The following is a 13902-nucleotide window of genomic DNA, read 5'->3' on the forward strand; positions in this document are numbered from 1 at the left end:
ATGGTAATTTTCTAAAGAGAAATATATATTTTTTAATTTCCGTGAAATTTAAAATATTTAAATAATATAGTACATTCAGTATTATTGAAAACATTTGACAACTGACTGTACTGGCAGAAGAAAAGCGCCAGCCGTCAATCTCCTTCCGGCTACGCCACGCGCCACGCGACTCCAAGCCAGTGGTCAGCACGCTCCGCAGCCAACGCTGCCCATTATCGTCTCGAATTTCAGAACCTATCAGCATTTGAAAAACATAAAACCCCCCCGAAACAAAACAAGGTAAACGACGTCGAGCTCGTCGAAGTTCAATTGAATTTCATCAAGGTAGTCTCCTTTCTCTCTCTTTTCGTCGTTTATGAAATTGAATGTATGAATCGATGATACCGAGTGATGTTTGCCCCAGTTTTTCCTTCTTTCCAGTTAACAGTGTTGTTTATCTTAGCGATAATTATTCAATTCGGTATCTGGGTTAATTTCAACCTTAATTAGTTGCTATGGAGGTAATTTGTTGTTATGTCTCTGGTTATTAGGGTTCATGACTATAAATTTCTTCTAACCCTTTTTGACTTTCAGTACTTGTGCTCTTCAATCACTAATGGGGAAAATGAGAAGAATTAAAACGAAAAAGAAAAAGGGGGATTTTAATCACTGTGTTTGATCATTGGAAAAAATATATGTAGGAAAAAGGAAAGGGGCTAGTTTTGATCCCATGAGTACTGATGCAATTCTTCGTGACAGTTCTCTGCTCCTTTTTTCCATGGGAGAATCATTAACTACAAAATCCTTTCTTGTAAGACTGTATTGAGTAGATCAGAGAGAATAAAAGTGATGTTTTTGGCACATGAAAACACTATAGTTGTTTTTATTTTCTGTAATCACATTTTTATACAGTTTTATATGTATGTATATAAATTTTTTTAAAAAAATCTTATCTTACTAAAATTTTATTATTTCCATTTCAAACTAATGTCATGTTTTTCCTTACATTTCTTTAAAAAATAGTTTTTCATTTAAACTATAACATTTATGTGTATAAGAAATTAGAACTATAAAATCATTTGGATCATGTTTGTCTGAAGTGTTGTAGAAACATACAGGGACCTGAGAAGAGTCCCAGGATGTGGACCTTGAGTCCTGAAACTAAGAAGGACTGGATCCTTCCAGGCTCCAAGAGCAGCCTTGGGACCTTGGAGCAGTCTTGGGACTGTGCTGGGAACCTAGGTGCTCTTTAGATACCATGCAATCTCTAGACTCTAGAGCAATTCGGGTTCCTGTATAATGCCATGATTCGAAGATCCCAGATTTATCTTGCTTTAAGAAAGATAACAAAGGATGTGGCTCAATACTTGTTCAGTCTTAATGCACTAAACAAATGACATTTCAGTAAATTAGTTTGGTACTGTTAATATATACTTTGTACCATCCCAACTATATTATATTGTCGCATTTGTCAGGTACTACACTTGAACGCCATTAAGCTCTACAATATAGTAAACAGATCCTAACATTTGACAATGAGGACCAAACTACTTCCCATCTTTCGATGGTACTTTAAAAGAAAACTGCACAAACGAAGCCAAATTGACAGTGTTTATGAACACAAGAAGACTAAAAGATATGAAAAAAATACTAGCCTTGTCTTTTGTAGGTAGTGCCCCTAGCCAACGTTTTTCATTACCATCTCTGCTGCCATTTTGTTGCTCCACACCAGCTGGCCTTCCTGTGTATTAGGCAAATCCACCAGCTGTTGGAATTTATTCATTTGCTTCATTATTGGATTAGAATTTGTTGATGTATGTTGACAGAAAGCACTTGTATTGCCATTCTCAGATTGAAAATGAATGTTGATGCATGTCACTGAGAATTGGAGTTCCTTGATATTTGGAATTTATTTTGCTACTACCGCATCTGGTTTTCTTAGTGTATATAAGGTCAGAATTGTCATGTTATTATTCTCTTCACCATAACATTTTTTTTGGTGATTATCCAACTGTTTACTGAAAAATTTTGGATATTTTCAATGTGTTGTAAATTGGGATGTTTAGATTAAATGCATTTCTGAGATTTTTTTTTTTTTACCATGTTGATCCTTAGAATGGCTAAGTCTAAAAGGACTGTTTTATAGTTGGGAAGTTGATACTGGCCAGATCTGCTCTGTTACTATTATTAAAAAGGAGCATTGCATTCACGAATTTTCTTCTACTCCTTTTTGCTTTTTGGTTTAATTCATTATTTTTGTCATGTTATTGTTATCAAAGGTTCCTTTTAGCTCCTTCACTCTTCATTAAATTATGGATCAAGGACAATACTTAACAATTTATTATGCTGTTATACTCGAAGCAATTTTGCTGGTTTTTGCAGCAAGATATGGGAACCAGAGGAGTCATTGGAGATAAATGGTCCATGAGGATTCTCTGGGTCTGCGCACTTGGAAGTGCAATTGGTACGTGCATACACTTCTTTCATTGGAATCATTCTTAATATGTGTATATATACAGAAATTATACATCCACATCAATGTGATAGAAGTTTTTCAATCTTTCTCACCTCCACATCCCTTCTCATCTTGTTGACTTGTGACCATTGCCTGTGTTAGGTCTATACATGGTTGCTGTTGAAAGACAAACTCAGAATAGAGAGCGAATGATTGCTGAAAGTCTGAAGGCCATGGAATCAGAAGGCAGTAGCGAGAGTGCTTGAACATGGATCTACCTGTTCAAATGACAAAATGGCTCTACAATACCAACATTAAGAAGATTTTGGTAAGTTTGAAATTTGCAACAGCTATCTGGTCGGGAGGTAATTGTTCAAGTTTAGATTGTTTTGAATGGGTTTAGTCACGGGTACCCTGCAATAATAATAGCTTTTTATTTTGGTCTCATTAACCAATTTGGAGATGGAAGTCTGGCACTTCATAATTTTGTACTACTACATGAATTTTCCTGGTTTTAGGAGTGAATAAAAGAAATTTTGATTTAGTTATTCGTTAAATGTAGAAATTATTATTGACTTCTATATATCAAATAATTAAAATTTGTTGAAATATATTAAATTTTAAAATAATATACTGGCAAGTAATTAAATTCATATACTATGACTCCTAGTAATTTATCCTCATCTTTTTAACAAAAAAATCTGATTTAAATATATATATATATATAATTTTGTACCGGCAGAATTTTCTTTAGAAGAAGCATGCAAGAAAAATTTCATGGAGACTATAAAACCGCCTGGAGAACATCCATGCCTGCAAGCATACAAGCAAAGTGCCGCCATGAAATCTGCTGATCAAAAGCTTGGCTTCAAAAGGAAGAGCAGCAGGTAAGTTAGTAGCTCATACTAGACAAATGATTCCCGGATCCAAAGAACAAATTAGCAACTCATTCCTGCAATCATCTCTTTCTCCACGAGAAGCTTTCTGAACTATTGTTATATATAAACACCCAATCACCTTCGTTAATGGCAAACACACAACGCAAACTGAGATTAACAGAGAAATCAAGTTGGCAAAAAGATGGCGCCAAAATGTGCTCGTCTGGGATTCTTCTTGCTGTTTCTAATCAGCTTGACCTCTGCTACCAGGCTTCTCGTGGAGGATCACCCCGAGAACAAACGTGCTCATGTTACACAAGATGATAAAGAAAAACAGGACGGCCGCAACACGGGCACTGTGGTTACACAAGATGATAAAGAAAAACAAGATGGCTACAAGACGGTCAAGTCTCAGGGCGTGGGATACGGAGTCGGCCAAGGCAGTGGTACTGGTATTGGTACTGGCATTGGCTATGGTACTGGCATTGGCTATGGAACTGGGTCCGGAAGTGGTGGAACTGGGTATGGGTATGGTTTCGGGGCGGGTGGTTATGGTGGTCACGGCGAAGGAATAGGAATTGGATATGGGGCAGGAGGAAACGGGTGTGAGTCTGGAGGAGGTAATTGTCAAAATCCAACTTGCGGTGGTTCTTCTACTTGTGATGAATTTCCGGGTATACCAATCCAAGTTCCGGACCTTCCGAGGATTCCCATCACTGTTCCGGTCCCGTTACCCAACAGGCCAATACCAATACCAGACGAGCCTTGCCCGGTTGTTCCTAACCCTCCGGCCACCAGATGTGTACCTTGTAGTGGCAATTGTGAACCAGAACCACCATGTGTATATCGTCAAATGAAGACAGATAGTCACCAAGCTGGTGAATCCAACAGAGATCATGTAACAGAAGACGTCTGGATTGCCCAAGAACCCGCCCCATCATACTTTGCATTGGACACCCTCATGGCTGACTCTACCACAAGCTGACCATATTGGTAGACATGGTTTTCATGGTTAGACACATCATGTAAAATCTTAATAAGAGCTTCAAAGCCATAAAGGGTCAATTGAATAAAACTTGCTTGACAGATTGCTTTCTTTTATAAACATTAGTATTAATACTAATCTTATATGGGATCACTTACATTCTGAAAGCTACAAAGATGTGTAAATTTCTGTGTTTGCACAATATTCACTTACACCTACAACTTACAACCTGCAAGTATTGTATAAATATGTTAACTCTCCAGTGTCAGGATCTTATAAGAGAAAACTAATGTTGACCTTCTATTATTCTCTTCGAACTGGTAATGAACACGATCTAGGAATAGTTTCTGCTGGGAAATTCAACATGGTTGTTGAAGCAATGGAAGCAGATGGTCGAAGCAGAGGTGTGCCAATCCTACTTGAAACTTCGTTGGCAACCGGCGAGGGACTAATTGTAGTTGAGCCCAGTTGCAACTCAAGTTCACTGTCTATGTCAAGGGCTGTTTCAGGGATATCAAGCATTTCACGATCGTCTTCCTCCACAGACACAACCGTGCTGGTTTCTGTTCGTATGGTTGAATCATCAGCAAAATGTCCGTGCCTTCTTTTTCGCCTAGCAGCTTTGCCCCAGCCATGAATTGTCTCTCTAATCCTCTGCGGGATTAGAGCCGCTTTATAGTTTGTTCCCATCTGAAACAGTTCAGAGATCATCATATATGCTGTGGCAAATACAGGTTATATAGGCTGCTATATAATGTGTGGTGTCTATATATAATATAATTACCTGAGTGACCAATGCATATAGTGGTAGAGTGCTGTAGCTGCAGAGAAACTGTCCGGCAAACCTGCAAGATATGAACAATTGTCTCACCTGTAAATAATTATGTACCATAAAGTTCCCACAAACCGAAATATATGCATATAGCATACCCCAAAATAAGTCTCAGGTACACCAGAAAATGGTTCCTGATGAAGCATGAATTGTACCCAAATTGCCACTGCATGATAATAACAAAAGTCGGTTTAGTTAAAACAAATATATCTGTCGTTTCATAAATCCTTACATTTCTATTCACGATAACTACATAATATGTCTCAAACTTGCATATAAACTCAGAAAGAAAATGACTAATTAATCATCTATACTCTTGCCAATTCAATTTCTTCCCATCCAAAATGTTGTTGAGTTAATTCAGAGACATCGATATGGCGGATGTAAACCCTACGCCAATCTCTATAACACCTAACAGACACTAGTCTAACTGTTGTGGAAGAGGGAGTACCCAGAACCAGAAGAATGAAGCCAGTTCAAATGCATTCTGCAAAGGTCACAGAAAGGAAGATGCATGTTAGTTGCAAAACTAAAACATGTGAAATCCATAAACCATCTTTTTATCAAAGCAAACATTGTATCTACCTACAAGCTTATAATGATGCTATTGAGTATGTCATGATAAACATTTACAAACCTGGAAGAGAATAAAATGAATAAGGGATAACAAGAGCTCTGGCTTCTTGAACCAGAAGAGATCATCTCGGGGCCTCAATTTCCCCGAAGAATATTCAGCTAAGCCTGCAGTCTCCAGCGCCAAAGTTGCAATAACATGCTGCAGTTTTGCACCCACCAGAAGAACGAGCTGGCAAGTGAGGATTTAAATCAGAACAATGTGGTAGAATAAATGTTAGTGAAGGAGAAACCACATACTTCTTATGTAGTATGCTCAACATATATATCACTCTAAACTGAAAAGAAAAGTACTCACAGTAATGGGAATGATGGCTATCCAGAAATAGAGATTAGATCCTGTGAAAAATAGAAAAATCAAACAATTAATTTTATCCGAATTCAGAAGGAAAAAGTACAACATGATTATGTGACGGTAATGTCAATATAACGGACAAGAAAAAAGATGGTTCTACCTCATTGAAACTTATAATATTTCATTTTATTTATCATTCAAATATGTCATATATCAACCAACGAGTCTTAACTCACTAGTTATTTTTTCTCTATCAGGAATGAGTAAGGATTTAATCTTAAGTCAATCTCGGCACCATAGCAAAAGTGGTTTGAGCTATTTAATTAATTATGTTACCTATTTTCTCTCTTGACATAAGAAAAAACTATGAGAACTTCATACTTACAGTACTCCTAAAAAAATTATATGCGATTTACCTTTCACATTGAACAGCATGAAAGCAACAACAAATCCCCACAAAGGAGCGCTGCAAAGATTGAAGAATTCGTATTTTAGCAGGAGAATCTCTCAACGGAACAAAATTCATAACACGTTAATCTCTGCAAATGCCAAGGAAAACAGAAGGAAGGAAACTCTACACAGCTAAGATTTCAATTGTTTCAAAATCTTTTATATGGGTTAACATTTGATACAGTTCTCGATCATTCAGTAACCGTCAGTTCAAGAATTCATCTCAAGTTGCAATATTTCAATTGTGCAAGCACCTTGTTTTTACTAAAAATCTATGAGAGACACTTTCATCCAAATTATTAAAATTGACTATGTGTACCCTAGTTTATAACTATGGAAAACTTATAATTCTTCTCTTTCACATTGTGCTTTACATTTACTGGATTGCCTCGTGTTTCATAAGGGTATATGTAGAGACTGAAAGAACTAGTAAATATAACCTTTTCTGTTACCTTCATTTAGAAACAAGAAGTGTTTTAAGATAAGAGTGGAAATATGCCTGACAAAAGAACCTAAAATCTTATACAGTATTACCTTCACAGCAATTCAAAAATCCTCAAACTGGGTAATACAACTTTAAACAAGAGACAAGGGAACCATATCTATATAGTGATGAAAGAACATCACTTACCTAACACCAACAATCCTCTGAAATTCTTCTTCCATGGTACGAATCATGTAGCTGTGAAAATCATATTTTAATGTAAGGTTGTGATTCTGCCATGAGTAAGAAGTGAGAGGAGTAAATAATAATTACAGTACTCATGTCTCTTCTTTGAAGAAACACTAAAAATCGTATAACTGAAATAAACAGTAACATTGAAAGAAACCTGTTTGAATATATTGTAGAGTGAAAAATAAAGCACATTCATGATAAACTCTTAAATGATTAAAATATTACATACCATGATAAAGCCTTTGCGAAGTGTAAGGTAGTCAGAGCGAACAACTGAACGCCCAAATTGCCGGAAGAAACATGTCTGCCCAGAGAGAGAGTTCACAACTTAATCATTTCTTGACATAAACATAAATCATCTTTATCCAGTATTTTATTGAAGCTTCATGAGAATAACGGCCTTCAAAATAAATAATCAGTGGCGCTAGAATGTATCTTCTAGTTCGAAAAAAGAAAAAAGGAGGTAAGAGAACATAAATAGAAGAACTAACAAAAAAAGACAGCAAGAAGAAGGTGAGAAGGTAAGCAACAAGAATAAGATAGAAGCCTTCCACCTACCACCCAGATAAGAATAGCATTCTTGGCTAAAGGAGATGATACATGGTGTCTGACAAAAGTTGTTTGCCTTCGCAGTGTCTTTTCTCGTGCAATCTCTGTTACAGAACAATCACCATCTCTGATCAGTTATGCAGGACATTTGTTTGAATATTTTTAACAATGTAAAAGTTAAGGGTATGCCTTAGACCTGAAATCAGAGCGATTGGATAAAACTTTTTCTAGTATGTGCTTTGATTTAATTTGTGCAGTATTTATATATATTTACAGAGGAGAAAATCTTGAAGATATTCTAGGAGAAAATCTAATAAGATAAAGCCTAAATCAGTCAAGAATTAAGGATCCTAATAGGAAAGGGAATCATGCTAGAATCAGGAAATTTTAACCAGGATTCCCTTAAATATGGAATGGTTATCACTTTCCAATCCTCCCCCTCGAGCTGGTGAATATATATCAATCATTCCCAGCTTGCTTATATTTGACTTAAATCACCTTTAAGTAGTGCTTTAGTGAACATAATGGCTTCTTGTGATCTAGTTGACAGATAAGACAAATTTATTTTTCCACTTTCAATCTTGGTCTTGATCAAATTTCTGTCAATTCAAATATGTTTCATACGATCATGCTGTATGGGGCAATTGCAATTGCAGATTTACTATCACTATATAGCTTCATAGGACCCTCCAATGAGATACTTAAATCTGATTATAGTCTTTCTAACCAGATTAGCTCACAATTGCCTTGTGCAATTGCTTTATATTCTACTTCAGCACTGCTTCTAGCTACTACAGTTTGTTTTAAACTCCTCCAAGTAACAAGAATTCTCTATATGCAATAACTAGTAGTGGACTTAGTATCTTCAACTGATCCTGCCCAATTAGCGTATGCAAATCCCTCCATTTCTCGGCTATCATTTTTCTTAAACAAAAGTCCCTTTCCAGGTGTACATTTTACATAGCTGAGAACCTGATCAACAGAATCTTGATGTCTCTTGGTTGGAGCATGCATGAATTAACAGACCACACTAACACTATAAGCAATGTCAGGTCTTGTTAGTGATGGATAAATCAGTTTCCCAACGAGACATTGGTATCTTTCTTTGTTTGCTAGAGGATCATCCTCAAAATGCTTATGTCTGCAATTTTTTTCTAGCAGTGTGCCAGCAGGCCGACACCCACCCTAGCTTTCCTGTTTCCTTTAATATGTCCATAGTGTATTTCATTTGGGAGATAAAAATGCCCGACTTGCTTCTAGTCATTTCTACTCAACTGTTCACAAGTATATCAGCTGCACCTTGAACATGTTTAAGGGAATTTCAATTGAATATTGCAACTATAAAACTAAGGCGTAAGGAGTGATGGCTTTTGATTTTCAGGTAGCTCACTCACCTTTCCATTTATTTAATTTTAGTCCTGTCTAGAATTCCATGTGACTAAGTAAAAAAATATTTCTTCCGCAAAGAAACCAACCTCATAACGTCTCATCCAAACAAGAAAAGAAATCTAAACTCTTGACTTCTCTTGCTCTGCCAGTCTCATTCAACTTTCAAATCCTCTACCCCCCTCTTATCAAATAGAGCTAATGGCGTTAAATCCCGTGCAAAAATTTCTCTTAAATGATACTTTTATGACAAAGTATGAATATCACATATCCCTAGTGATCATTCAATTTAAGAAGTCAAAGAAGAGATGTCAGAGACATTGATAGCTGTTCACCAAAACCACTAAACAGATTTAGAGCTCACCGTTTAAGGAATTATGCCTGTCCATAAGAGCTTCATCTTCCCACACCCTCCAACTATGAATCTGGCCAAGCAATTACAACAACAAATTGTTAGTGAAGAGGGAATAGTAAACCTATTTTGGTCTCCCGGTCTCTATTACTTCTTCCATAAGTGAGTAAAGATTGAGACTAATACTACTTTTTTATTAGAGATTCCAATGACAAATATAATGTTCTCTCTCCTCAAAGAGAATTCAAAATCAAGAACAAACAATAATGTGAACTTTCCATTTTCTTCAAGTGCTTTGTTTGGCAGGATTATCAGAAAACATGAGCACCACCATCTTCAATATTCATTATCATCAATTGGCTTATGGAGGAAAATCGGACTTAGAAAGCTTCTTATGATTAACCACCTCCTATATTTATCTAATCTACACCAAATAAAGAATAGAATTTATCTCCTACATTCAATCTTTTTCTTCCATAGGAAGTAAATCTTCTGAAAAAAATACCAAAGAGCAAAATCTCAGTACAAGATAAACCCAGTGTCATGCTAGATCTTAGGGTGAATTAGTCACTCTTGGAACACATTTACTGAGCTATATAAAACCCACAATCATTTGCATTGCGATATGGAAACAATACACCAAGAAGATCCAGATAACACGAATACACACACAAACAAAGACTAATGCATATATAGCCAAGCATCTGTTCGGTGCAATTACAAAAAGAAGTTACAACCTTAACAATTGCAAGCAGCATTGTTAAACAGCTGTAAGATATATGTGTGATTGCCATGACAAAGATGAAGCGATGCAACTGCTCAAGACCTTCGTATGAAACAAATGGTTCATTACCCTGCATAATGAAATAGTTAGCACAGTATGTCACAAACACTTATCCTTCAGGAAAAAAAAAAAAAAAAAATTGCGAACTTCAGAGCAACTGTGAAAAGAATTCTACCTAGAAATTGATTGATCAAGTTTTTTTTTTTCCCAATAAACAGTGGTTGATAACTGAAGCTATGTAAAACAATAATTTTTTTTATGGACAAAGCACATGCCTCTTTGCAGGTATTTCGATCCACTCCATTCAACACTCTCCTAAATGGATGAGGAAAAACAGAAGCCATCAAAAGTTTTCTTTCTTTGGAAGAATTGTCTTCAGTTTCTGCATCAATCTCAGACCGAGTGCATGGAGCAAAAGTACTGTCATAGAATCTTGATGGAATGCAAAAATTAGCTATTGTGCTAGATGTAGCTGTAAGGAGCAGTGAGATGAAGCCAAGCAGCATCAACTCTGAAGACAGAAGCTCAATGAGGAAAAAAAAAGGCTTGTAAATAAGAATGAAAAAAACAACGCACAGTAAAAATTACTTCTTTAGAAACACTGGTTAAAAGCACATCAGAAAGAAAGTTAAGAAGTATTTCCAACGATTTCCAATTATATGTTGAAATTTGAAGCACCTTCTTTCATTTTCTCCAGAGCAGCAAGCAGAGGTTTTCTGTTAGTTTTCCGCAACCACTGTAAACAAAATGCATTCGGTTGACTATGCGCACAAAGAAGAGCAAAATCTATTTTAAACCACATCTAGAGACAATATTCAGTGTATTCAGAACTCCGGGAAAAACTCGGCTGACTTAAGCCATAAAATGGAGTGTATAGAAAGTAGTGATCTTAATTGCAAGCTTTTTCTTGCCTAAATTACAGTATATTTAGATACAGTTTCAAGAATTATACCAAGAAAACTTATTACACAAATTCATGGAAAGCTTGAGGAAATGGTTGAAAAAACAACTATTCAGTCCCAGCCACAAGTTTATAACGCATGAATACCCCTCTTTGTTCACAATGCAAGCTGAGACCTGAAAGTTCTTTTTAACTGAAAAGATAACAAAAAAGAAATTCATATCTTAAAAAGTACTTCAAGGGATGGATATCTTCCAAGGAAAGTGAAACATATGACATCTGGATTAAAATATAAATCACTTGATCATAAAGTGAAACATATCAAGAAAAAAAAAAAGGTCAAACCACTGTGAATTTGATTCTGACAGTGAGAGACTGAACTGAGAACTGAAAGTCTGAAAGACAAGAAAAAGACATGGATTAAATACCCAATACTACTTACATTGCTTAAGCGATGAATTGAGCGCTCCACAATCAAAGAAACAACCACGAAGACCGTCAACACAGTAGCAACAGACCAAGTTGGTGTAAGCGCCAATGATCGCATTTCCTTATCATTTTCCTCCATTCCAAGCAAACACTATCAATAGATCCCGATCTTTCCTTCAAATTTGACCCTCTAAATTCCTTTCCACAGACAAACTTCTGTAACACGTCCTTGATCACAAAACATAACCGACCTCACGGAAAAAAAAAAATCCAGAATTCCACTACGTAAACTATTGGAGAAAAAACAATACTAATCCTCCATAGACAACAAGTCGGAAGCTTTGACCTGTTCTTTGAAGAAGAATACAAATCAGACAAAATCCAGAAAAGGGTCCTTCTCACTCAAACCTTTTTAAGCCAACTTCAACCCGAAAAGGAAAATGAAGACTACAAATGTGCTGAAAAGGTAAGTTAAAAAGAACCAGCAAAGTATATGCTTTGCTTTACCATAAACCAGGTGTCTATGACGATCTGTAACTTAGAGAAGTTGACTAGAGAAAACTTCAAACGCGTGAATAGTTTGGCTTTTTCCTAATGCAATAAAGTTGATCCAGGCAGTATACTCCCCCCTTTCCTCCTTCCAACTAACACACCCAACACTCCTTTCTTGTCTTTTTCTTCTTTGGAGATCCACAAACGTGAAGGAAGCTAAACAACAATTAAATACACTCGCCAAACAAGACGCTAAGTCCTCAACAAAATGCAGTAATGACCCAACTGCCTTCGCGCGCTCTTTCTCTCTCTCTGAAATGCGGTGGGCTTGGCTCAACTGCTCAAGACAACGAAAGAACAGAGCAGGAAAGGTTGAATAAGAAGCAGTGTTTGAAACATGGATTTGAAACTCCGAGACCAATCCGGAAGGAAGGTAAAATGATTCAACAGTACACTAAATGAAGCATTTTTTCATACAGTTCCAGAGAAACCAGTAAAACCCACCAAATAAAGTGGGAATTGATTCACGCTGACAGAAAATTATGCATGTAAAAAGTGAAAACAGAGAGAGGAAGAAAGAAACAGAGCAATTTTTTCGTAGATTTTCAAAAGGAACTAATGAAACCCACTTGAGAAAATCTCCATTGATTAATGCTGAATCAGAGAACTTGTAAAAAAAAAAGAAGGAAAAAAAAACTTTCCGTCATATACTTTTATGACCGAAAATGGTGGGTTTGTATACATGATGATGGAGGATTTCGAGGAGGAAAAAAACAAAAAGAAAAGTTGATTAAAAAACAAAAGAGATACAGACAGAGACAAAAGAGCGGTGAGAAGAACCTTCACCAGAAGATATCATCCATCTGGGTTTCCTTTCTTTTCTTTTCTCGATTTGGTTCAGACTTAGAGAGAAGAAACGAAGAAGTGAGAACTTCTTTGAGTGCAATTTACAACGCGGGGCAAACCTCCGTTTAAAAGTAGAAAACTCCACGAACGCTAAATAAATAGATAAATAAATTATTATTCTTAATTTTTTTAAAAAAATTATATAAAATAAATCGAATTTATATTTTTTATAAAAATTTATTTTATTAAAAATATAAAAAATTTTAATTATTTATATAAAAAAAATATTATTTTATTTTTATATCTCTTTGAATATATTTAGTTTTCAACTCACATGCATTTTTAAATTAAAATATATATTAATAATTTTATGAACCAATATGATTCAGTGAAAACGACGTCGTTTAATGAAGTAATAGATCAACATGTGGTCTGTGCTCGTGTACATTTACAGAGCTTTGGTATCTAATATGGAATATAAGACGAAGCTGCATATACCAATTAAAATATAACCGTATGCTGTAGCTAGTTGTCTCTCTTTAATTTAATATATATATATATATATATTAAAATAATTTTTAAACTAATTATCATAATTATTATTTAATACATAATTAATTAATTAATTAATCTGTGTAATTAACTTCCAATAATATAGGTTTACAGTAATTAATTATATATTTAGTAGGTGCATAAACATATTCCTCATTCCAAATGGGTTAAAAGTTTAGAATAACAAAAATTTTATACAACATTAACTTACATAATAACAATAATAATAATATATATATATGTATTAATTATATTCATTAGACATTTTACACATGTGACGCAGTTAAATTTTTAATATATAACGAAAATATAATTAATAAAATATTCGTATATTCAAAATATATATAATCTATTATTTGATCACATTGTAACACTATTTACAATACATAAAATTCGTATAATAGAATTAAAACAAAATAGATATTCGT

General features: G+C 35.2%; 2 protein-coding genes across 6 annotated transcripts; one reads left to right on the forward strand and one right to left on the reverse strand.

The window, feature by feature from the left end:
- The first annotated feature begins 120 nt into the window (after positions 1 to 120).
- Positions 121 to 4398, forward strand: LOC110812235 (HrpN-interacting protein from malus protein). Of its 3 annotated transcripts, XR_002539257.2 has the most exons (4): positions 121 to 324; positions 2362 to 2443; positions 2597 to 2762; positions 3177 to 4398. XR_002539257.2 is itself a non-coding variant. In XM_022038962.2 (3 exons), exons 2-3 carry the CDS (start codon positions 2368 to 2370, stop codon positions 2698 to 2700), a joined length of 180 nt encoding a protein of 59 aa, XP_021894654.1. In that variant the 5' UTR covers positions 121 to 324; positions 2341 to 2367; the 3' UTR covers positions 2701 to 2982. The 3 variants fall into 3 exon arrangements, 2 of the variants coding, with proteins under 2 accessions (XP_021894654.1, XP_021894653.1); XM_022038962.2 differs by lacking the exon at positions 3177 to 4398 and having other exon boundaries at positions 2341 to 2443; positions 2597 to 2982; XM_022038961.2 differs by lacking the exon at positions 3177 to 4398 and having other exon boundaries at positions 2597 to 2982.
- LOC110812234 (MLO-like protein 11) lies at positions 4378 to 13041 on the reverse strand. Of its 3 annotated transcripts, none has more exons than XM_088218948.1 (16): positions 12917 to 13041; positions 11598 to 12413; positions 10933 to 10990; positions 10530 to 10765; positions 10208 to 10324; positions 9483 to 9543; positions 7742 to 7836; positions 7413 to 7487; positions 7139 to 7224; positions 6474 to 6523; positions 6061 to 6101; positions 5767 to 5934; positions 5581 to 5616; positions 5228 to 5295; positions 5082 to 5142; positions 4378 to 4987 (listed from the first exon to the last, which is right to left on the reverse strand). In XM_088218948.1, the coding sequence occupies exons 2-16, from the start codon at positions 11721 to 11723 to the stop codon at positions 4601 to 4603; spliced, it is 1665 nt and encodes a 554-aa protein (XP_088075074.1). In that variant the 5' UTR covers positions 11724 to 12413; positions 12917 to 13041; the 3' UTR covers positions 4378 to 4600. The 3 variants fall into 3 exon arrangements, with proteins under 3 accessions (XP_088075074.1, XP_088075075.1, XP_088075076.1); XM_088218949.1 differs by having other exon boundaries at positions 12923 to 13037; XM_088218950.1 differs by lacking the exon at positions 10933 to 10990 and having other exon boundaries at positions 11598 to 13041.
- Between the last annotated feature and the right edge of the window lie 861 nt (positions 13042 to 13902).

This window comes from Carica papaya, chromosome 4 (genome assembly GCF_054855325.1).
Source record: "Carica papaya isolate Zhongbai chromosome 4, ASM5485532v1, whole genome shotgun sequence".
Lineage (NCBI taxonomy): Eukaryota > Viridiplantae > Streptophyta > Magnoliopsida > Brassicales > Caricaceae > Carica > Carica papaya.